Source organism: Calcarisporiella thermophila (assembly GCF_041956535.1).
Source record: "Calcarisporiella thermophila strain CBS 279.70 unplaced genomic scaffold VTP21scaffold_27, whole genome shotgun sequence".
Classification (NCBI taxonomy): Eukaryota; Fungi; Calcarisporiellomycota; class Calcarisporiellomycetes; order Calcarisporiellales; family Calcarisporiellaceae; genus Calcarisporiella; species Calcarisporiella thermophila.
In genome coordinates this window covers 239,001-262,236 of record NW_027192217.1, presented here as the reverse complement: position 1 = coordinate 262,236, position 23,236 = coordinate 239,001, and the positions used below count along the sequence as shown (strand labels likewise).

Below are 23,236 nucleotides of genomic sequence, written 5' to 3'. Positions count from 1 at the left end.
TCCCCAAGCGTCACACTGCCTCCAGAGATTTTGTGAAGCTCTGTTGCTTGGTTGCTACCATACATTATCTCGAATACGTAACTAGTTGGCTGTAATCCAGGCAACTGGCAATCTGCCATAATACTTGATGTAGTACCCCCATGATCAAGCTGACCCTCACCCTCCCCTTCAAATGTATCTGTTAACAATCGTAAAACTAATCCCCCAAGTCAATAAGTTTGTCAAAGTCAATGGATTTAGAATAGAGAAGATGGAATATTTTACATTCAGGATCATTCCTCCTTGTATTTTTAAGGACTTGAATATGTGAAGAAACCTGCTTTCGTGTCCTAATCTTTCGTGTGCGCTGGAATATGTAATCGGCTATGAGCTCATTCCGACCTGTTTTATAAATCTTAGCTTTAGTAGGTAAAAAAAAAAGAGTGGCATTTACTAGATACGAACCGCACTGTTTGCCATTGACAGTAACTTTGCGTCGACCTAGCTTGGGGATACAATGGAGAGCTAAAGAGTAACAATGGATTCCGTCCGGAAAATGTTATATGATATCTATAAATTTCTTTATTGAAATATACCTTCATAGAAAGCTTTTTCTACGTCGGGCGGCCACACCTAAAAATAATAATTACACCAGGGAATAAAATAAAAAAAATGTGGAAAAACTAAGAAAATGTCAATTTGATTAATAGAGAAAGCAAAAGCCTTACCTCTTCCTTATCATTCTTGCTATCCTTCTCTTTTTTCGCAGGCCTTTTCTTTGGTCGTGCCTGGGGAGAGGTATCTACTTGTGTCTCCACTGGCATGCCGTCTTGAAAAACAAAATCGTGAGTGATCTGACTGACCTTGAGCATAGCAAAAGCCGAATCCTCTTTATTATTAAATGACAACAGGGAACAAGAGGGAAGGGGTGCCGTAATTATGGAGGAAGTTGGGTTAAGTTAGCGTGATGAGAGAAAGAGATAGCAATAGCGGCCTGCTTGCTACGGGATTAAAGAATGGGATATGTGAAAAGGTATAGAAAGCAGGCCAAAATAAAAGAATGTTTATTAAAAGTGTCGCAAGGATGGAAGAATGAAAGTTGAAATGGGGGGAATGCGCGGCTTTTAAAAAGATATGTGGAAAAATTTCAAAAATGCATCGAAGCGAACGAAATGATAAAGATCAACATAAGTGGTCTGTGCCATTTCTATGTACGCACAGATCCAATTTTTTATACCATCCTCTATACATAGTTCCTTGCCAAAAGACTACATTCCATACGATCACCATATTCGTCATCAATGGATTGCCCATGCACTTGCCATAAATGTACTCTAAGAAATGGCAGTCGTATCTTCAAATCGTCCAAGGGCCCGTGTCCGTGCTTCTCTCTGGCATACAGTTTGCCGTTAGAAACCCTCTGATGCTCTTATTATAATAATCTTTATTATTCAACCACATATAATTTGCATAATGTATATAATTCTCCCTTCTAGCGCATTCGGCTAATCCAATATTGCATATCTAATATATGTAATACTATTATTTCATTAGATTTTAGAAAAGATAGACGTAATAGTTTTCTGATGCTGAAGGCAGTATTTGGCTATTCCAAAAAGCCTCTATCCCTCATAATGCTAAAAGAGATATATTGGCACTCCTCTCATAAAGTCAATGTATAATCCACTATTACATGTTATATACATTATATCCAGCTTATGTTAATCTGAAACAGTGACATATTATTGAAACTATAGAAATTTTATTACTACTGTACAATTATGATGATGACATCGATTCAATAATTCTATTCTTAGAGTAAAATTTGTATGAAAAACAAATAAAATTCAATCCTCAGAGCTACCCTTGAAAATATATTGTAAATAGCATCTATCGAATATTTGGAATACAGCTTTTTACGCAGATAAATATATACTGATAAATATATGAGTCTTAAAATTAAGAAAACGGGTAGTTGTTTTTAACTACGAATAATGAGCTATTATTCCGTACTTAATCTATAGAATGAATAAGCTGATAAACTAACAATATATATAAAGTGTCGTTGCAATATAAGTAAGTCGTGTCAAACTTGTTAATTGAAAATATTTGATTGAATTAAAATTCTAACACTATCTAATCTACAATGAAGATTGGTTTGTTGAATATTAATAAAATCGAAATTTTCAAGAAAATTTAGAAAAATGACCACTTAATTTTATGAAATTTAAAAAATTTCGTATAATTTTTAAGAATTTCCAATTTTTTTAATTTTTTTATTTTGCCAATTTATTTACAAATCATTGGCTGATATTCTAAGTTATTTTGTTTGATATAAGAATTTGCGCAAGAATAGGAATTTACAAATCATTATTGATGCGGCTGCATCAAGGGTTGGCGTTAGAAAGAATAGACACTCCAAATGGGGCGAAGTTCGTTAGTTCTGGCTTATCTAGGGTGGGTGTCTCTTTTAGGTTTTCATTGTCAGTGGTTCGTTTGGAGAGATCCTATATCCATTAAATTCTTTTGAGTTAAAAGAAGAGGCTAGGGCAACTTAGTACAGGACTTCTACTATACCATAATAAATTTTTGTCTTTCTTCGTCTGAAAGCAAGTCATGACTGAATCGACAAGAGCTTCCCTTTTCACAATACTTCTTCAAATGAAAAAATCGGCACGGTTCTTGCTTCAAGTCGTGGGAGTACGGACAGCTTTCGCCTTTCACACAACTATATGATCTAAAAAATTTGCATATCTCTGTATGATTTTGTGGATTCCTTTTAATTGAAGGTTCCTCAACTCCAAGCTATTTTGAAGACAACAAATGAATTTGTCAAGTCATAAATTTTTTACTTCAAGCTAAATAACATACCTGTCTTTCACTCTGTGATGACGATTTTCGTTTCTTCAATGACTGTTGATTTATGGTGGTTTTTTTACGCTTAGTATTAGGATTATTGAGTGTAGATTTATCCTCTGGCTTTACCACAACGGGCAATTTCAACAATTACTAATTATTAATAAAAATAGGTACATTTTTTAGTAACTTACTTTTTGCACGCCACTTAGTGGAGAGGAAGGTTGGATTTGTTGCTTATCAGTAGGCCAATCTTCTGTGCCTAGTTGATTAATTGCTGAAGGCGATTTTTGCTGGAGAGACCCCAGTGATCCAGCAGTTCTTACATTATCTTGGGTATCCGATGCGATGAAATGAGGATGCGGCCGAACGCGAGTAAATTTTTTACGAGTTTTCCCTCTTGAATTACTTGGTTCTGTCATGAAAATAGCAAAAGTTTTTGTATTAAATTGAATTTAAGATATTCTGATTATTTAGTTTACAAGTATTATGTGGGGAAATTTTGACTATATCCAGGTACTCGTTTGATGATTTATTCTCATAATATAATGTCGATTCCCATTATAAATCTACTTGATCCTGAAAGTTCTAATCAAATTAAAGATGCATGCGTAAACGTGGGGTTTTTTTATCTAGTGAATCATGGAATCCCTCAGCAAATGATCGATAATGCATTTGCGCTGGTTTGTAATTTAGCTTTTCACACTCCATTCACTCCGTCTCTTAGCGCTTTTTAATTAGTCGAAACAATTCTTTGATCTCAAAGACGATTTCAAAAAACAATACTTGATCCAAAAAGATAATGTTGGGTATTCAGCTATGTTCCAAGAGAAGTGCGTTGTGCCCTTTTACATTAATTAATCACAATGCGATTAAAAGAGGTCTTATTCTCCTTACAGGCTTGATCCTTCTACTCAAAAATTAGGAGATCATAAAGAGTAAAAATTCTTATTCTTTTTTAGAAAAAAAAAAATACTCAATTTCTACACTTTATTTTTGTTAATTACAGAGCCTTCAACTTTGGGAAGTTCATGCGCTCTGGTACTCTCCAACGTCTTCCACCTGTCTTTGAAATAGAAAGACAAAATTTAGAACAATTTTCTAAAGTAGTTGAGAAAATACCAGCTTTAAGTTTTATATTTTCTCTTTTATTTATTTCCTTTATTATCCCCAGTACTGTCATAACACGTGCATGAGGGTCTTGAAAGCTTTCGGACAATGCTTAGAGGTAACTTTATATTATGTTGCTTGAATTAATGATTTCCATTTATTTTCATTCTACTTGAAAGATTCCAGAGACTGCTGGAGGATCGCACTGGTTTGAAACAAGACATGACTACGAGCAACCTTCTGGAGATATATTACGGTTCTTGAAATATCCAAAATCCGAGAACTATGATGGAGAAGAAGTTCGAGCGGGAAGGTCCATAATTGAAACATTTACTATATAATAATATAATAATAGAATTTTTTTTTGATTGTAGTCATACTGATTACGGCTCTATTACTTTACTTTTTCAAAAGGATATTGGGGGACTTGAGGTACTTAACAAGACAGGAGAATGGATTAAAGCCCCAGTAATCTCGGAGAGTATCCTAGTCAACGTGGGAGATCTAATGGAATTCTGGACAAACTCCTTCTTTCAATCAACTAAACATCGGGTTGTATTCGATCCAGAGACAATGCGACATAATGATCGTTATTCCATAGCGTATTTTTGTCACGCAAATGATGATGCAAAGCTTCTTCCTGTGCCCAGTCAATTACCTGAGCTCCAGAGCAAGCTCACAAAACACAGCTCTGAGGACATCTTGACCGCCGGACAGCACTTACGTCAACGGCTGGATGCCACGTACACTTATAACTGATGAACTAATTGTATCTAGTGCACAAATTTACCTCCGCACCATTATTTGTGGTTGATGATTATGGTTTGATAGGTATATATGAATTATTTAACATCAGTGATAACCTGGCAGCCGACCAGAATGAATTTAGTACTTTGACTATAAAAATTAAATGGAATATTATGAAGTTTGAATCAAACCATCATTTTTTGAGCACTCAATTTGTATGCTTGCTTTATAGCATTATATGAATAACATATATTATAAGAAGGAATGAAAATAAACGATAGCAGAACGACCAATAAAACAATGGAGACTTCGCAGCTCCAAATATACAAGAAATAGAAGTAAAGAGTAAAAAATATCGATGGCGTTTAATCTTATGAGATGGAAGGATAGAGGAGTAGGTTGAAAATAGAAATATGGATAAAATTCATCCATTAATCTGTAATAGGATATGGCGATGTTCTTAATTGTTATTCAAGGTAATAAGGCCTTATACAATAGTTCCTGCAGGAAAACACCTACGACCTACAGTGTCCACTTCATATTCAAGTATAGCATTTTGAATACCTATATTACAAGAGGCAAATGCGGTAAAATTCCAAATCAAAATATATTAGAGAAGAGGTAAACTTACCAACGAAGAGTACTTGGCTATCTGGGCTAAAGGTTGCGCCCACAATATCGCAATCTGCACCAGGCGGTCCGATGCGTATGGATTGAACTGTGTCAAAATGACGTGCGTCCACAACATGAAAATTACTTGTATGCTAAAACAAAAGAGTAAGGAAGTGTAAAATAAAATAAAACCTCATTCGTATATACCTCAGTATACATAAGTAAATCTGAACCAGATGGAGAGAATTTAACGCAGCGTGTTGCCCTTCCACTTGAAGGTCTCTGCGATCGCGAAGATGCCTTAGAGAAATAATTATAATATGGACGAATAAACTTATTAAAGAAATTTTATGATCACATAGACAATGGAGCACATACCTGCCGACTTCCAAGTCTACATAACTGACGATTACTCCTAATATCCCATACACTAACTGATCCATCCTGGCTAGCTACAGCAAATTTATTTCCCGATTGATTCCAAGCACAGGAAAAACTCCCATCATCAGCGACTAACATTGGATAAACGATTGAGCAAGTAGTATTAACAAATAGATGTACGCTTAGATAATAACCCTTGAAAGTTGAACTTCGAACATATCCGTTCCGAGAAAATGCAAATAGATAGGCGTCTGTACTATCGCCAACGGCCACCAACTTAGTCCCATCAGGGCTTACAGAGGCTAAAATCAATATATTGATTTGTAAATGGTTTGATAAGGATGCAAAATGAATGACTGTATATGAGTAAAAAGTACCATAATTCACAGCAGTTGGAAGTGGTATGCTGAAAAGGTGATGGAGTTCTGGAAGAGAATAAACTTTGATAGTTTCATCATTATTGCATACTAATAAACACGGCCCTTCACTATGTTGTGATATGCAAAGCGCATTGTTAATCGAACCTCCAACGCTCATTGTTTTCTTCCTGAAAGAATGATATTTATTTGAAGAATCATGTCAAAGCAAATATATATTACGTTGCTTACCAACCAGAATTTAGTTCGCGGACTAACAGCTGGCTTCTGTTACCACCAGCGGCGAGAAATCCATGACTAAGATAGTAACAATTTTTTAAAAAAAATTAGAAAAGTATTAATGCATGCCATTATACCTTGATGTCAAAGAAGTTGGCTCAAAAGGGAGAGATTTTTGGAACTCAATTGTCTATAATCGTGGAAAGCTCAGATCAAACAGTTTAGAAGAGAATTAAGAAACCTATCAACTAGCCTCTTTGGAAAGAGTATTGTATTTTAATATTGAATTTGTTCGAACAAAATAAACCTCCTCCGAAGTTTCTGGACATGTAAGTAGATCCCGCAATTGCCTTTGAAAATAAGAGTTAGCCCTATCTTGATCGAGAGAAGAGGTAATTAACGAAGTACCAGTGCTGATAAGTGAGGTGCTGGAGATGTTTGCGCGGTACTGGGTTGACAAATTGTTCTTCTTCCACAGTCATGTGTTATATTAGAAAAATGAAGAATACTGGAGTAAACGGGAGAAAATGATAAGGCACTTTGATCTTCCGAACACTCGTGATCAAGAAATTCATTTACTGTGCCTCTTACGAGAATTTTCTACGAACGCCTTCTCGTACTTGCGTATTTTCAATTGAATCGGCTGTTGTCTACTCAAGCAAATTTCTTTCCCCACGCAATGTATCTCTCAAGGTTTACGCGTCCGTCGGCCACCGTTTCGGCAATATGGAAAAAGCCCAACAATATGGTAATCCTAGATTCTTTATCAGCTATATAATTTTATTTCATTTCCCCGCAATTTTAAAACTAGGCTCTTCACTCACATAAGAGTGGTATATTTGCCCGAGCTGCGAGGTGAGCAAGTGTAATAGCATCGTCGAATATCCCGAGATTAATTATGTTTGAATATTTAGCAACAAAGTTACTGGAAATGTAATTGGAATTGATCTTGGAACAACGAACTCTTGCGTTGCGATTATGGAAGGAAAACAACCACGCGTCATTGAAAATGCGGAAGGTGGACGTACTACTCCTTCTGTAGTTGCATTCACTAAAGACGGCGAATTACTTGTTGGTTTACCAGCAAAGCGGCAGGTAAATTATTTCTTTGCAATTAATCCTGTGCATTTTAATCAATGTTTTTTTTTTTTTTTTACTGTAATTTTCAAAGGCGGTTGTGAACCCAGAAAACACTTTCTTTGCCACCAAAAGGTTGATCGGAAGAAAATATCAAGACGCAGAAGTGCAAAAAGATATTAAAGCCGTTCCTTATAAAATTGTGGCCCATTCAAATGGCGATGCTTGGCTTGAAGCTCATGGAAAGAAATATTCTCCAGCGCAGATTGGTGGTTTTGTAGTTGGCAAAATGAAAGAAACTGCAGAAGCTTATCTTGGTAAACCAGTCAAGAATGCTGTTATCACCGTTCCAGCCTATTTCAATGACTCACAGCGCCAGGCTACCAAAGATGCTGGATCCATTGCTGGTCTTAATGTACTGCGAGTTGTGAATGAGCCTACTGCGGCAGCACTTGCCTATGGTTTGGATAAAATTGGAGATAAAGTGATAGCTGTTTACGATTTGGGAGGTGGCACGTTTGATATCTCCATCCTCGAGATTCAGAAGGGTGTTTTCGAGGTGAAATCGACGAATGGTGACACTCATCTAGGTGGAGAGGATTTTGATATTACTCTCGTTCGATATATCACTGAAGAGTTCAAAAAAGAGGTTTGCTTTTATTATTCGCTAGTTTATTATACTTATTAAACTGATATATAATCTGTTCACCTTTGTTAGTCTGGCATCGATGTGACTCCTGATCGTATGGCCATACAGCGTATTCGCGAGGCCGCAGAAAAAGCCAAGATTGAACTCTCTTCAACAGCTCAAACGGAAGTCAATCTCCCCTACATAACTGCAGACGCCACTGGGCCTAAGCATATTAACATGAAGCTTAGCCGCTCTAAGTTCGAGCAGCTCACTAAACACTTGGTTGACAGTACAGTTGAGCCCTGCAAGAAAGCTCTTAAAGATGCCAATTGCAAACCATCCGATATCAACGAAGTGATACTCGTGGGTGGAATGACGCGTATGCCCAGAGTTCAAGAAATTGTCAAAGGTATTTTTGGACGGGACCCTACTAAGAGTGTCAACCCAGATGAGGCTGTGGCTATCGGAGCTGCTATTCAAGTATTTCCTCTAGCGATTCATAGTTTCTTTAATCTCTTCTTTGTATTTAAACATTCATGTTTTTATTCTATTATAGGGAGGAGTACTTGCTGGTGAAGTAACAGATCTTCTACTGCTTGACGTAACTCCTTTATCATTGGGTATTGAGACGTTGGGAGGGGTATTTACTCGACTTATTAACCGCAATACCACAATTCCCACCAAGAAATCCCAAATATTCTCAACTGCAGCTGAGTAAGTAATTTAAGTGATGGTGTGTACGTAGTATGCTAAACTTATTTGTTCCGATATTCACTCACATTAGCGGACAAACCGCAGTTGAGATTAAAGTGTTCCAGGGTGAGCGTGAACTAGTAAGGGACAACAAATTGCTGGGCAATTTCCAACTTGTCGGAATTCCACCTGCACCTAAAGGTGTCCCTCAAATCGAAGTCACTTTTGACATTGATGCAGACGGAATTGTTAACGTTTCAGCAAAGGATAAGGCTACTAACAAAGACCAATCCAGTAAATATTTATTTTATTACTTCTTTGAATATTAAGTATATTCATCACTATAAATTCTTTTATAGTTACTATCGCTGCGTCATCTGGTCTTACAGAAAGTGAGATCCAGAACATGGTACAGCAGGCTGAGCAATTCGCCGATGCTGATAAGCAGCGACGAGAAACAATTGAAGCAGCAAATCACGCCGATTCCATAATTCATGACACGGAAAAAGCTATGAACGAATTCAAGGAGCAACTCGATTCGGAAGAAATGAATAAAATTCGAAAGCAGATTGATGAACTCCGTGGTGTTGTTACGCAGGCACAATCAGGGGATGGCAGCTTGAAACCTGAAGAAATAAAAGCAAAATATGGAGAACTGCAGCAGGCTAGTCTTAAACTCTTTGAAATGGTCTACAAGAAGGTAGCTTATAAAAATTCTTTTATCCTGCGCAAATAATTTCTAATTTTTTCTTAATATTTAAGCGCGCTTCGGAAAACGACACCGGCTCCTCGAATTCATCCACATCATCTAATTCCACTGAAGGAGAATTTAACGATGTAGATGATAGCAAGGAAAAGAAGTGAAGAGTTAAAAACTGTAAAGCAAAAGAAAACGCGTTGCTTCTAAAACAATATTAGATCGACTCGATTATAGCGATATTTGTTTTATGAATGGGCTTTTTTTCCAAATACACCATGATTTATTCCTGAAAATGCGAATGAAAAAAAAAGAAAAAGATATAGACATATATCAGGGTAAAATAAATAAAGAATTGAATGAAGTTAAATATATAAATATGAAGATTGCATGAATCGTAAAACGATATAATGCCCACAACATTGTTCCTGTACAGTTGAAAAAAAAAACGGCATACAAATCCACCATATAACCAAGATCTAATCACTCTGTCATTCTTAGTTTCGTTGGAGTAGCCTGCATGATAATAGTTTGTCGTGCTGGGCGCCGGTTTTGTTCAAACGGGTTTGCGTTATATTTAGAGGCTGCGAGCAGTACATCCCGTTGACGTCGGAACACTTTTCTGCACCTGGAGCGCTCATAGCTGGCCAAAAGCACTATAGTGGTGCCTACAAATAGCACAAAGCCAGTGATAATCATACCAATTGGAAAAGTAGCGAATGGTCCAACAACTGGTTTCTTCGGGGCCGGTTCTGCGTCGGGATCTTGGATTTCTGCAGCCTTTACAAGCGAGGAAGTGCTGGACTTATCTTGAACGCGAGTATTGCTATTCTCAGATTTACTTTGCTGATTCTGTGCAGCTGATGGAGAAGTTCTATCTTGTTGAGTCTGCTCAGTTGATTGAGATGGCTTAACCTGTGGGGTCTGTTTAGGTGACGGTGACGGCTTAATCTGTGGAGTCTGTTCAGACGAAGAAGAAGGGGTAGACTGTTGGGTCCGCTCAGGTGAAGGTGAAGGTTTGGGGGCATCGATTTGGCTGGACGTTTTCGGCATTCCTGCGCCCATTGTATCTCTATCCACAGGCTCAGCTTCAGAATTCTTAATTGGAGAGCCTCGAGCAGAATCTTCGCGCACAGGTTCGCTGGGGCGACTCTTTGATGTCTCATTCACGGAATCAACTCCCTCGTTCTCATGGCTCTTTGTCGACATTTCTTTGCTGGAACTATCTTTCATCTCCTCTGTTTTACCCATCGGACTCTTCAATAAATCCTTTTTCGAAGGCTCCTTTGAAGATTTTTTCTTGGTATGCTCCATTGCTGTCGGTTTCTCCGGTAACCTTGTGGATTCGTCCATGTGCTGCTTATCAGTTATTTCTTTTGCATCAGCTTTCTTTATAGGCTCGGGCGACATATCTACGTTTTTCTCCGACCCCTTTGAAGATTCTCGCGAATTCCTTGTATCTTGTTTGGTGTTTACTATAGAATCCAAGATCGACTCCTTGTTAACTGGCGACGATTCCTTCATCTTCTCGTGAGAATTTTTAGACGTAGTTCCTTCCCTTGATTCCTTGGGAGTCGAAACTGGGAGCTGCCTAGTTTTAGTCGATTCCTTCGTCACCTCTGATCCCTTATTGACAGGTAATTTTGTCGACACAACCGTAGGTTTCTTGGACTGAGACTCCGCATTCTCCGATGATACTTTTGAGTGCTTCTCTTCCATCTTATTATTAGACTTACTTTTCTCTTCACTTTCTCCTGACTCCTTTTTCGACTCCTTTGACACGGATCCCTTTGAGGTCATCTCTTTGGGTTCCCTCGACTTGGTTATTTCCACTTTTCCAGCTTTTTTTTCCGTGGAATTTCCAACTGCCTTCACAGATTTTGATTCTTTCTTTGACGACTCCCTAGGCTTGGATATTTCAGACGAATGCTTGCCTGAAGTTTCGTTCTGAGTGCCTTTCTCGGGTCTCTTGACAGATACTTTGGCGCCTTCCTTTTTTACTGCAACACTTTTTGATCCCTCCGACTGCTTAGTGGAGCTATTTGCTCCTTTCGCCGCGTCTTTAAGTTGAGCATTCTTAGAATCGCCTGTAGATCTGTGTTCTTGGGCCTTTCCTTTCTTCTGTTGTTCTGTTGTATTCTTGGATCCTTGGATCGATTCTCTCTGGGACTTATTTTGACCAGTTTTTCCCCTTGGAGCTGCATTCTCTGACTTCTCTAGTGATACTTGCTCAGGTAGCTTTGTCTCTCTTTGACTATTTCCCCCAGATATTCCTTCATGCTTTCCCGAGTTCCTGTTTACAGGCGTCGTACTTCCGTTTTGTAGGGAATTTTTGGGGCTAGCTCTAAAATCGTGCTTATTTTGATTGCTCTTATTCGTTGCTCCTAGCCTACTTTTCTGATCTTGATCCTTTAATGCCTTATTGCGTCCACTTGAGCTCTTGTTGGGAGAAGGCTTATTGTTTGTTTCACCAGAGGATATAGTAGACTCATCTTGCTGGATCGAGCTTCGTTGATTCTTACTATCTATACCCCCCATTTGGCGCCTATTCTCTGGAGGGCCATTGGTGAAGTCAAATGAGCTATAGCGAGAAGGGCCAAGCACTTGTCGAGCTGGGAGATCGAATTGAAAAGGAGCAGCCTCGATCCAAATAGCGCTCAGTAGAAACCAAGTTACCACCAAAAGGAAGTAAAGAGAATGGTGTATTACATACATTCTCTTTTGGCTCACACTCTAAAACTGAGAGAGGAGATTATATGCAACTGTGCAAGATAGAGTTAATGAATAATGAAAGTAGAGTATAAAAGGAATGGAATATGTATCAGCAGGTGACAAAGTTGAGGATGAAGAGAAAAATAAAGAGTAGAAAATAAAAGAGAAGAGCAGGACGATAAGCGAATGAGTCGAAATCAGAAGGGCGAGACGAATAATTCCGCTACCCATTTGCTTGTTATTGCTTAAGCACGGGTCGTGCAACCCTTAAAAATTGGTTGGGTGAAGGACGATACTGTCTACGGCAATAAAAATTAATAAATTAGCAATCGGAGCTTCGATCAATGGTAGCTTTGATATTTTTATCCTTCGTCAATAACTTTATGTGACAAGCTGGCTCTTTATTTCATGAATTTAGTAACATCAAATCGAGCATTAATAAAGAAAATAGATACGAAGTGGATTACTTTTACTGAATAGCAACACCTCCCTTGATATGCGAACTTACTAAATACTGTTAACTATTCTGCTACCAGCGCGAAGTACTGCACAAGCCACAATAATCCACAAAATTCACCCATTGAGCCCCCTAATATGACCTGCTTTTAGAAAATAGAGCAAGATGTGGATACAAGAGCTTAAGAACATTCCTACTACGACCAGATTAATAATCTTGGCGATCTTAATTCTCTCATCACTCGGGGCAATTGACAAAATTCGCTCATATTTGATTGTCGTACCTGGATCGTAAAATCGTTCATTTCAAAATCTATCATATTGGTAGCTATAAAATTCTTGTCCCTTCTAGTTTTCTCTGGTCTCCTTGGACGATTTTATCTACAGGATTTCTAGAAAAGCATATCATCACTGTAAATATAATATCCATCTTATTTCTTTTAATCCATTCTCTTTGACTTGGGAATGTTATTTTAATATAGTTTTTCATAAACACAATCTCTACTGCCGTGTGCGGGAGCTATCTTGAGCGTGCTTGGGGCTCTCGCCAATTTTTCATATTTATTTTTGTCGTTAATTCAGTCTCTGTTCTTCTCGCTTGGATTGTCTCTCTAATCGAATTCATAATATTTCAGAATGCTGATAATCTGTAAGCCATTGTCGCGGTTCCTGAATTTTTTTTTTTTAGTGGAATTGCACCAGCATTAATACGCCCCAAACTATCCAGGTATTCAACGCAAATTGGTGGAGGTGCAGCACTCATTTCAGGGTATCTTGTATCACTAAAGCAACTCATCCCTGAGCATCTAGTTACAATCTTCGGAGTATTGAGGCTTAGAGTAAAGGTGAGTTAATGTATTTTATAACCAACATTCCATAAACACCCACTCATATATAAATACTATGAAGTATTTTCCTCTAATATACCTCCTTTCTTTGACAATCGCATGTGTGATATTCCCGATCCAGCCTGAGTTTTTCCTAGCTTTATTTGGCTGGTTAACATCATGGATGTATATTAGATTTTTCAAATATCAAGATGGTATACTGGGTGATCGTAGCGAAACCTTTTCTTTTGCCAGCTTTTTCCCTAAAGTCATACAGTACGTAGGCGGCTTCTAAAGCTTATAAGTATATTATAACAGTTTTAACTTTTATTTCCCTTTTTTTTTTTCTTAAATATAGACCACCTATTAAAATGATTTCCAACCTAACGTATGGGATTCTAGTATCATTGCGGTGTTGCCCACCTATCTCCTCTTCTAGTCAACCATTCAATATTAACCGATCCTCCGATTTACCTCAAAATACACAAGGAACTGCCTGGTCCGAGATCGAGAGACAAAAGTAAAATGAATTACCCAAGTTTACTAACCCTAGACTAGTCCTAACTTTTGGTTATCTTTTAAGGGCCTTGGCACTTCGAACATTAGATATGCGGTTGCATGCTGCCCAGCAGCAGCGACAGAACCAACAGAAAGAAGAGCCAGAAGGGTCCGATGAGGGTGCAACTACAGTATTATTTGACTCAGCTGAGAATGCAAATCGAGAAATTAGTTAAAAAATAAACGTGTAACATAGATGATTATATTTGATATCCTATTAAATTTTTGTCCGATATTATGATAATAAGTATTCTTTTATTGAGAAATACTAAATAAACATTAAAAAACTTAACGTAGCTCTATTCCTCAAATTTGAAAGCTTGTCACTCAAAGCAAATTAATCCAGAAGAGTTTAGAGCGCTCTATTCAACCTTCGCGGACTGTTGCTCATTCCAAATTTTTTGCTCACATTGAGCAATAGCGGCAAGATTAGAGCCCAGCTTATTTACGGTTTCTTCATATTCATCGTGCTCAACACTATCTGCCACTATACCACCTCCTGCTTGCAAGTATACGTTGCCATCTTTAAAGAGCATAGTACGAATTGCAATACAGGTATCCGTACATCCAGAATAATCAAAATGGCCAACAGATCTAATCGCAAAATCCAAAAGTAGTCAATTTCTGTTCTAATTTAGAATGGCATAAAAGAAACTCACCCCGCATAAATACCACGTTTCTCTTGCTCGAGCTCTCCAATAATTTCCATAGCACGGACTTTAGGTGCTCCAGAGACTGTACCAGCAGGAAATATGCTTCGAAAAGCATCAAAAATCGTCTTCTCGGGTCGAAGTTCTCCACTGACATTGCTGACAATGTGCATAACATGACTATACCGTTCAATATGCATCAACGAATCGACCTTGACCGAATCAGGTTTGCACACACGATTCACATCATTTCTACCAAGATCCACAAGCATGATATGCTCTGCGCGCTCCTTTGGGTCACTAAGCAAGTCTTTCTCCAATTCTTCATCTTCTTGAGCATCCTTTCCACGTTTACGGGTTCCTGCAATTGGATGCGTATAAACAATACGATCCTCTACTTTTACAAGCATCTCTGGAGAGGCGCCGACAACTACAAAATCACCGAGATCTAAATAAAACATGTACGGGGATGGGTTGATTGAGCGAAGATGGCGATAGACATTAAAAGGATGAAGAGTCGTTGGACGAGTAAGACGCTGGGATGGAACAGTTTGGAATATCTCTCCCTCACTAATGTAGTATTTAAGCTTGGAAACATGACTCTCATAGCCTTCCTTTCCAATGTTTGAGACAGCTTCATTCCCCAAAATAATCGGCTCTTGCTTGATTTGTGGCGTATGCTCAGACTCTAAGAGACGAATCACTCGATTTATCTCCTCTACCACCTTGTTGTATTTAGATTCGATTGCAGAAGGCTCTTCAGCTTCCCCGCGATAGTGAGAAACCACCTTTATAACTTGATAAATGCGGTCAAACACGATCACTGTGTCGCAGAACATGAACATAGAATCAGGGATTCCGAATGGATCTTTGAGTTCTCTTGCGGTTCGCGGTTCAAAATAATGGATACAATCATAAGATATGTAGCCGATTGCGCCTCCTAGGAATTTGGTATATTATTAGTTATGAAGAAGTATAAGAAACGCGACAAGAAATATGGTGCCTGTAAAGGAAGGAAGTCCGGGAATTTTGACAAATCGGAACTGCGACATTTCTTTTTCCAAAGCCAGCAGAGGATCGCCACAGATCTCTTCATTTTCACCAGTCTTGAGTATTTTATACGGCCCTGAAAATTCATGAGGAAAGTCATACTATATTAGCCTTTCGGTCTTGCAGAACAAGTATATTCGAATGATTTTACCAGCCCCAATAAAACTGTAGCGGCCAATTCTCTCTCCGCCTGTAACAGACTCAAGTAAAAATGAGTATCTATTACCATCTGCAACTCGCAGATAAGCAGAGACTGGAGTCAGCATATCCGCAGGAATTTCCGCATAAACAGGCACAGTGTTCCCTTCATTATTAGTAATAATTCGTTGGATTTCTTCAAGCGAAGGCGAGATCGGGTACTGTTTAAAAAGCATTGGTGTAAGCAATATAATACTTATAAGATGCCCAAAATTTTCTTACGAGGCATACTTACCGGCATTTTCTCTTCGATTTAGAACAAACTGATGAACAATTTTTTTTTTTAATGAAATACGTTATGAATAATTTTTAAACTTCGGGTGGCTGGGAGAATTAATTTTATTGTTCAAGTGCATTATTTTTATCACTCGAGCTGAAATATTAAAGAGGGAATTTGATCGCTATAATGGAAACGTTAGAGGAGCTTGAGGCCAGGCATCGTAAAGAATTAAAAGAATTGACGGCTCACATAACCGGGCTTAAGAAGACTGCCACCAAAGGGGATAAGAAAAAGAAAAAGGAGGTACAAGCAGAAATTGCGTTATTAGAAGCGAGTCTACGAGATCGACATCAAAAAGAATTAAACGAGCTCCAAGCACGAACGGAAAATCAACAGATTTCCAAAACTGAAAATGAAGTAAAGTTATTTTTGATTAGATATTTTATACATGATTGATAATGTTTAGCTCTGCATTCAGGATTCGGTAGTTGATACCGTAAAGCAATTGAATTCAATGAATTTGCAAGAAGATAAAGATGGAACAATTGAGGAGCAGTTTGATCAACAGCCACAAGCAGTAAAGAAAAAAAAACCCAATCGTCAACAGCTTCGCAAGGTTATTATTTGAGATCTTGCTTCATTCGACTTGGATGGTATGAATATTTAATAATTTCATTAATAAGGAGCGCAAAGCAGCTAAGCTAGTTGAAATGCGAGAACAAGCGGAGAAAGAGGCTTCTGGGCAAGTAAATATGCAGGAAATCGAAAATTCTGCTATTCGAGATTTGCTTGCGGTGATGAGTTTAGAGTTGAAGGAGGTAAGTTTAAAAATATCTTTAAAAATAACATGCATATTAAATTTATACACTTATAGATTACTCCAGACGGCCATTGGTGAAGCATATATTATCTCTTTTGCTATATTCTCAACGTTGCTAACAAAAATTTGTATAGCTTATACAATGCTATATCCGATCAGCTCAAAACAAGACATGCAACAAGTGTAGGAGATTCAGAATTATTCCAGTATATACCACTATATTAAAATCTAACATATTTCTTTAAAAGGTATCCTATAAGGAATTGCGACAAAAAGCAGCCGAATATTTGAGAGAACACCCTGACGATTTTATCCCCTTTCTTTATAATAGCAATGGGGATATGTATACATCGGGTTAGTTTTGTATTCGTACATGATTCATTTTATTAAACTCTAATTAATTGATTACTAGAGGATTTTGTAAAATATTGCAACGAAATTGAAAACACCGCAAGTTGGGGCGGGCAATTAGAGGTATATAACTTTCGCTCTCCTCCATAATCACATACAAACTTCCACAACTATTTTACCTTAGATCTTGGCGCTATCCAAGGCCTATCAAGTGCCTATACATGTAGTGCAAATGGGCTCCCCTATGGTCAAAATTGGAGAAGAAGAATTCCCTGACAAGGCGCCACTTTTACTATCGTAAGTTTTTGCCATTAGGAAAATTCCTTCATTAAAAGTTTTTAAATGTGCTTCTTTTTATTAGATATCATCGGCATGCTTACGGTTTGGGAGAGCACTATAATTCTCTACATGGGACAAAAAAATAGCTTCTACCATTTCCTTGCTATATCAATATCTCCCCCTTTTGAGGGTGCTAACAATAAAAGTAGAGGTTTTCTAGATTTATTATTTAAGGTAACCAACATCAACTATTTAAACTAGAGGGAAGAACAAACGCAAGCCATGCGATGGCTCAGCTATGCTTCATTATGTAACTATTCGTCGTCATCGTCATTGTTGTTGTTCGAGTTGTTATTATTGTTATTATTCTAAAATAAAAAATCCAAGTTAATTAATCTAAATGGTGGGACAGGGTATCTTCAATCTTACGTTGTTGACGTTTGTGTTTGTGTTCACATTCGTGTTAGCGTTATTGTTTGTTGAGGCGTTGTTGTCGCAAGGCCTGCACACACCAGCGCAACGAACACACTTGTGGAGGAGGAGGCCAAGAGTGCGTTTGGCCTTAAATCCGGGGAATTCACAGCAGCCTCCAACACCAAGCAGACCGAGAGTGCGTTTTTCCTTGGCAGTAGTCCTAGCGCAACATTGCGTCGCCGCAGGGGCACCTGCCGCAATAAGGCCAAGTGTGCGCTCCTCGAGTTGGTTGGTTGGGAGAGCGGAGACAGACGCGGCAAGCACAAGTAGGGTGGAAATAATAGCTAGCTTTACCATGGTGGGTATTGAAGGGAATAATTGAAATATGCAAATGTGATATTAATGAAAATGCAAAGTGGAGTATGTGCAATCTTCGGGGAGCCGTTGCGTTTGGGCCTTTATATAATCGAGAAAGAACGGTGCTATCGTGGTGATATCCTTTATTAGCTGATCCATGGGTTACCATCTTCCATGGATCTGGGCTTTTTGTTTCATGGCGGACTCCAAATCATGGTCCCTCGAGGGAGTCACGAAATAACAAATATCAAGCCTAAAGCCTTTATGTGTGCAGTCAGGATCAAATTAATTTGGAATATGGGAAGAGCATCTATTTTGAGCGATCTATTATTATCATCCTCTCTGCATGGTTCAAGGCACTAATCAGAAAATGGGTTTTCAACCCACCTTTGTGGCCAGAATTAACTAGATCCGTGCTTTGCACGCGTTGAATTTTTGCCACCGACAGCTATTCCGATGGATAGCTGGGATATTCCTATAGCATTTCGATTTATTTGAAACAGCTATATTCTCCCCGCGATTCGCCGAGATGAAGTAAGTATCAAATCGGGTTTTTTATCTTGCGCATCTGAGGGTACACTCTCAATAATTTGTGCTTCAAGGGCAAGTGCGACTGTAAGTTGGAAATATGCGATTACACATTGGCCGGCTTGTAACAAAATCGAATTCGAATCATTCTAGATATTACCTGTTTTTGGTGATTTTCGTCCATTCTCTTTGGCCCAATTATCGCATTTAGTCAGGTATCGATCGTAGTACCTTCAGTTTGATATTACTTAAGGATAAATCCAACATTTTAACGCGCTGATAATGAACTAAAGCGTTACCCCTTTCCGTGCCCAAGTCTATTGCCTTTCGCATCAAAAGCTACCCCTGGCATTATTATTAGGTCGAGGCCCTCCGAATTGAGTGCTAAACGGTTTAATGGCATTTAGATACTGTCATAGGCTAATACGATTATTATTCTATATACCGTTCTCTCGTGGTTCATCGTGAGCGGGCTCAGGGATATTCCAGCGGTTAATAGGAAGCCTTATAAAATCCTCGAAGTCGTTGAGCTTGACCATTTCCATTTCATGCTTGTTCCATCTGGGCACATAGCAATTCTTATCTGCAGAGCACGTTTGATTTAAAAATAATATAGCTAATGTGTGATAAAAAGATTGGATATACTAGTTTCAAATATCTTCTTGATAATGTCTACAGTGATGATTTCTCCGGACATATTAATGTATATGCTGATATTTTTACTCGCATGAAATTCAGGCAGCTCCAATAATTGATTGGTAACAAGCTTAGCTATTAAATAGTAACGTAAACGTGTGAATCAATGCTAAGCAAGAAAACTATACAATACATTCTGTTTTAATAGACTCATTGGGTAGCTGGCTCAATTTTTTTCGCATCTCTTTGCGCAGGGTGTTTTTCAACTGGTATACTCCTGACATCATCGTTATAATGGAAATTAATCAAGTGTTGATGTTGATATTATAAAAACTATGTAGTGCTGTGCCATAAAATCTGTTCCTAACTTCGTTTCCAACTCCGTGCAAAAAGCTGTGGCTTGTAAACTTTAGATATACGCTTAATCATTATGATATTAAATTAGCAAATTTATATCCCATGCTCACAAGCACTACCGTATCTGTCTATCAGCATCTAGGTTTTTTTATATCGCAGTATTGTAAAAGTTGCGAGGTTTTCTGCATATACACTGAGAACTTCAGAATAGATTCAAATATTCTCTCCTTATAACTTTGTAGTGTCTCGAAACCTCGAGTTTGAGATTTCCTTGAATTATCGGGGGGTTAATATCAGTGGCAAATGTATAAAAAAGCGCACGTGATAAACTTCATTGTGATTGGATCGATATGTCTGTTTTGATATGATTCACTTTATATTCTTTTCGACCTTTTTTCCCTTTATATTCTGCTCTTATCATCATTTGCTTTCAGTTTTAATCTCTTGGAACATATATACCACTACCGACTTCCCTTCTCTTTTCCAAATCAATTCTTATTATAAAAACATAATGAGACAAATGATGTCTAACTTTTCAACTATCGCATGTCATTCTAAAAGCACCCTTTTTGCCCGCACTCGCCCGCTATACTTGTCAGCAGCAAGACGATGGAAAAGCTCGGCCGTTAGGTATAGTAGTTGCAGATAGTTCTCAATGCACCTAATTGTGTTATCGCAGTCATTCTGACAATTTTTTTTTAGTCACCAACCTGATCCAGCATTCACACCTTCAACTCAACCGGGCCAGCGTTCAGCAACACCCCTCTACCCCCTAAATCCCCTGTCTGGCAATAAGCAGCCAAAACCTTACGATGATTCTTTCGTTGGACTAACTGGTGGACAAATATTTCATGAAATGATGTCAAGACATGGAGTAAAGCACGTCTTTGGGTATCCGGGTGGTGCAATTCTACCGGTGTTTGACGCTATATATAAATCACCCCATTTTGAATTCATTTTGCCACGACATGAACAAGGTGCTGGACACATGGCTGAGGGTTACGCTCGTGCTAGGTTTGTTTCTTATAATAAATAATTGAATATTCTCGCATCAACTTACTTAATATTCATTAGCGGAAAGCCTGGTGTTGTACTCGTTACTTCCGGACCTGGTGCTACTAATGTCATTACTCCGATGCAGGACGCATTGTCGGATGGCACACCTATGATTGTTTTTTGTGGACAAGTACCGACAAGTGCCATTGGGACCGATGCTTTCCAAGAGGCCGACGTTGTCGGCATCAGCAGATCTTGCACTAAGGTATTTTTCTATTTTTCTATTCATTCTGCAATATCAGAATAAACTAACTTAAACCAACTTAACCTAGTGGAATGTCATGGTCAAAGACATTGCAGAGTTGCCTCGGCGAATTAATGAGGCTTTCGAGATTGCCACTTCTGGACGACCGGGACCAGTTTTGGTCGACTTGCCAAAAGATGTCACTGCGAGTATCCTTCGTAAGCCTATCCCGACTACAACCTCAATTCCTAAAGTCGCAAGCAATACTGCTGCTTCAGCGTTCCATGCATACGACAGTAATCACTGGGAAGCCTCCATTAATCGCTCTGCTAAACTCATCAATAACGCAAAGCGACCCGTCATATATGCTGGTCAAGGCATCCTTGCTTCGCCTGATGGTCCAAAATTGCTAGCAGAACTCGCAAATCGGGGTAATATTCCGGTCACTACAACTTTGCAAGGACTTGGCGCATTCGATGAACGAGACGAAAAAAGTCTGCACATGCTTGGTATGCACGGATCTGCGTATGCAAATTTGGCAATGCAGCATGCTGATGTGATCATTGCTCTCGGCGCTCGTTTTGACGATCGAGTCACTGGCAACCTAAAACGTAAACTACTTTCAGTTTTCTGTTATTGCTTGACTACAGTCTATTGATATTGGATTCTTTATTATAGTTTTCGCTCCCGAAGCCCGTCAAGCTGCCCAACAAGGCCGCGGTGGAATAATTCACTTTGAAATCATGCCCAAAAACATAAATAAGGTTGTTGAGAGCACGGAAGCGATTGAAGGGGATGTAACAGAAAATCTGGCTAAACTACTGCCAATGATACAAGGAAACCAACGCAAAGAGTGGTTTGAAAAGATCAATGAGTAAGTAGCCGATACAGTGAATCAATATTTTAAACTCTCAAACTCAATTATAATTCTAGGTGGAAAAAAGCGTATCCTTTCCACTATGACTTGCCGGCTCCCGGAGCATTTCTTAAGTCGCAGCAGGTAATTGAGGAGCTCGATCGACAATGCGAACCTATCAAGGATAAAGTCATTATCACTACTGGTGTCGGTCAACATCAAATGTGGGCTGCTCAGCATTACCGATGGAGGTATCCGAGAACCTTCATTACCTCCGGTGGCCTAGGCACTATGGGTTATGGTCTCCCATCTGCTATTGGTGCTCAAGTGGCCAAACCTGATCATATTGTTGTTGACATTGATGGCGATGGATCCTTTAGTATGACAGCGATGGAACTAGCAACCGCAGTTCACTTCAACATCCCTGTCAAAGTGTTGCTACTCAACAATGATTTCCAAGGAATGGTGCTGCAATGGCAAGACATCTTTTATGACAAAAGACACGCGCATACTGCAATGGTGAACCCTGATTTTGTACTCCTGGCTGAGGCAATGGGCGCGAAAGGTATGCGCGTTACTGCAGAAAAAGAACTTGGATCTGCAATGAAGGAGTTCCTGGAATATCGTGATGGTCCTGTTGTGCTTGAAGTCAAGGTGGAAAAGAATGAGCATGTTTACCCAATGGTACCTGCCGGAAAGGCTCTGCACGAATTCTTGCTACATCCAGCACTTCGCAAAAATTAGTATTTCCCAAAATAAAGCTACTAACTTATAACAATTGCTGAAACATATTTGTCCTTCTACATTTTATTGATTTGTGATTTAGCCTATGTTTTTATAATCTATGGAAAATAAAAAGTAACACCGCATAAAAAGATATATTCACTTAAACACGAATCTTTAGAAACATTTAGTAGCAATTTATTCAATATGTGGATGTACTCCGAATAGAGTGAATGCTTATCACATTTAAGTTAACTCTGTGCTAACACTGTACTAAGGATATCTCTTGAGTACATCTCAATTGCCACCTATAAATAGAACCTGCTCCACTATATATACATGTGAATTAAGCTTCGAGTTTCTGGAGCAACCCTGGTACACAAAAGGTTTGTTTGTATTATTCTGTGGTCATATATATAGATTATCCTCATGCCCGGTTGAAACTCTAGCACTATATTACATCTGCACAAGAAAGTACCATGCAGTTAATCATATGAAAATCTTAAAAATTTTCGTACTCCCTATAGTAAAAGAAGATCAAGCATTTGTTACACCCTAGAGACCCTACAAAAAACTCTCCTGGTGAAAACTACTAGAAAACATATAGGAGCATGTAGAAAAGGTG

The 23,236-nt window shown here is 38.5% G+C and overlaps 11 protein-coding genes across 11 annotated transcripts; 5 read left to right on the top strand and 6 right to left on the bottom strand.

Moving 5' to 3' along the window:
* Window positions 1-2,366: 2,366 nt before the first annotated feature.
* VTP21DRAFT_6486 (uncharacterized protein) lies at window positions 2,367-3,257 on the bottom strand (the record flags this gene model as incomplete). The annotated part of the gene is made up of 4 exons (XM_069397121.1): window positions 2,367-2,486; window positions 2,557-2,784; window positions 2,851-2,958; window positions 3,030-3,257. 4 exons carry the CDS (start codon window positions 3,255-3,257, stop codon window positions 2,367-2,369), a joined length of 684 nt encoding a protein of 227 aa, XP_069247001.1.
* Window positions 3,258-3,383: 126 nt separating this feature from the next.
* On the top strand, window positions 3,384-4,704 carry VTP21DRAFT_6485 (uncharacterized protein; the record flags this gene model as incomplete). Its single annotated transcript, XM_069397120.1, has 7 exons — window positions 3,384-3,518; window positions 3,577-3,668; window positions 3,735-3,773; window positions 3,845-3,941; window positions 4,010-4,063; window positions 4,125-4,258; window positions 4,320-4,704. 7 exons carry the CDS (start codon window positions 3,384-3,386, stop codon window positions 4,702-4,704), a joined length of 936 nt encoding a protein of 311 aa, XP_069247000.1.
* Window positions 4,705-5,179: 475 nt separating this feature from the next.
* On the bottom strand, window positions 5,180-6,763 carry VTP21DRAFT_6484 (uncharacterized protein; the record flags this gene model as incomplete). The annotated part of the gene is made up of 10 exons (XM_069397119.1): window positions 5,180-5,256; window positions 5,324-5,456; window positions 5,512-5,604; window positions 5,683-5,816; window positions 5,880-5,987; window positions 6,063-6,232; window positions 6,294-6,359; window positions 6,419-6,471; window positions 6,535-6,631; window positions 6,690-6,763. 10 exons carry the CDS (start codon window positions 6,761-6,763, stop codon window positions 5,180-5,182), a joined length of 1,005 nt encoding a protein of 334 aa, XP_069246999.1.
* A 197-nt stretch (window positions 6,764-6,960) lies between these two features.
* On the top strand, window positions 6,961-9,546 carry VTP21DRAFT_6483 (uncharacterized protein; the record flags this gene model as incomplete). Its single annotated transcript, XM_069397118.1, has 9 exons — window positions 6,961-7,029; window positions 7,093-7,136; window positions 7,196-7,376; window positions 7,453-8,007; window positions 8,077-8,469; window positions 8,546-8,703; window positions 8,774-8,976; window positions 9,042-9,382; window positions 9,445-9,546. 9 exons carry the CDS (start codon window positions 6,961-6,963, stop codon window positions 9,544-9,546), a joined length of 2,046 nt encoding a protein of 681 aa, XP_069246998.1.
* Window positions 9,547-9,862: 316 nt separating this feature from the next.
* Window positions 9,863-12,094, bottom strand: VTP21DRAFT_6482 (uncharacterized protein; the record flags this gene model as incomplete). Its single annotated transcript, XM_069397117.1, has 1 exon — window positions 9,863-12,094. One exon carries the CDS (start codon window positions 12,092-12,094, stop codon window positions 9,863-9,865), a length of 2,232 nt encoding a protein of 743 aa, XP_069246997.1.
* Window positions 12,095-12,713: 619 nt separating this feature from the next.
* On the top strand, window positions 12,714-14,108 carry VTP21DRAFT_6481 (uncharacterized protein; the record flags this gene model as incomplete). The annotated part of the gene is made up of 7 exons (XM_069397116.1): window positions 12,714-12,838; window positions 12,900-12,960; window positions 13,030-13,196; window positions 13,275-13,392; window positions 13,457-13,650; window positions 13,733-13,894; window positions 13,958-14,108. The coding sequence occupies 7 exons, from the start codon at window positions 12,714-12,716 to the stop codon at window positions 14,106-14,108; spliced, it is 978 nt and encodes a 325-aa protein (XP_069246996.1).
* A 186-nt stretch (window positions 14,109-14,294) lies between these two features.
* VTP21DRAFT_6480 (uncharacterized protein) lies at window positions 14,295-16,071 on the bottom strand (the record flags this gene model as incomplete). Its single annotated transcript, XM_069397115.1, has 5 exons — window positions 14,295-14,526; window positions 14,592-15,522; window positions 15,586-15,708; window positions 15,784-15,991; window positions 16,066-16,071. The coding sequence occupies 5 exons, from the start codon at window positions 16,069-16,071 to the stop codon at window positions 14,295-14,297; spliced, it is 1,500 nt and encodes a 499-aa protein (XP_069246995.1).
* Window positions 16,072-16,236: 165 nt separating this feature from the next.
* On the top strand, window positions 16,237-17,646 carry VTP21DRAFT_6479 (uncharacterized protein; the record flags this gene model as incomplete). Its single annotated transcript, XM_069397113.1, has 9 exons — window positions 16,237-16,467; window positions 16,529-16,666; window positions 16,734-16,868; window positions 16,925-16,944; window positions 17,005-17,053; window positions 17,119-17,224; window positions 17,283-17,344; window positions 17,406-17,518; window positions 17,583-17,646. 9 exons carry the CDS (start codon window positions 16,237-16,239, stop codon window positions 17,644-17,646), a joined length of 918 nt encoding a protein of 305 aa, XP_069246994.1.
* Window positions 17,647-17,814: 168 nt separating this feature from the next.
* On the bottom strand, window positions 17,815-18,271 carry VTP21DRAFT_6478 (uncharacterized protein; the record flags this gene model as incomplete). Its single annotated transcript, XM_069397112.1, has 2 exons — window positions 17,815-17,868; window positions 17,930-18,271. 2 exons carry the CDS (start codon window positions 18,269-18,271, stop codon window positions 17,815-17,817), a joined length of 396 nt encoding a protein of 131 aa, XP_069246993.1.
* A 503-nt stretch (window positions 18,272-18,774) lies between these two features.
* Window positions 18,775-19,722, bottom strand: VTP21DRAFT_6477 (uncharacterized protein; the record flags this gene model as incomplete). The annotated part of the gene is made up of 6 exons (XM_069397111.1): window positions 18,775-18,884; window positions 18,960-19,030; window positions 19,099-19,183; window positions 19,245-19,382; window positions 19,445-19,570; window positions 19,629-19,722. 6 exons carry the CDS (start codon window positions 19,720-19,722, stop codon window positions 18,775-18,777), a joined length of 624 nt encoding a protein of 207 aa, XP_069246992.1.
* Window positions 19,723-20,303: 581 nt separating this feature from the next.
* Window positions 20,304-22,632, top strand: VTP21DRAFT_6476 (uncharacterized protein; the record flags this gene model as incomplete). The annotated part of the gene is made up of 6 exons (XM_069397110.1): window positions 20,304-20,422; window positions 20,495-20,806; window positions 20,867-21,053; window positions 21,121-21,643; window positions 21,711-21,906; window positions 21,966-22,632. The coding sequence occupies 6 exons, from the start codon at window positions 20,304-20,306 to the stop codon at window positions 22,630-22,632; spliced, it is 2,004 nt and encodes a 667-aa protein (XP_069246991.1).
* Between the last annotated feature and the right edge of the window lie 604 nt (window positions 22,633-23,236).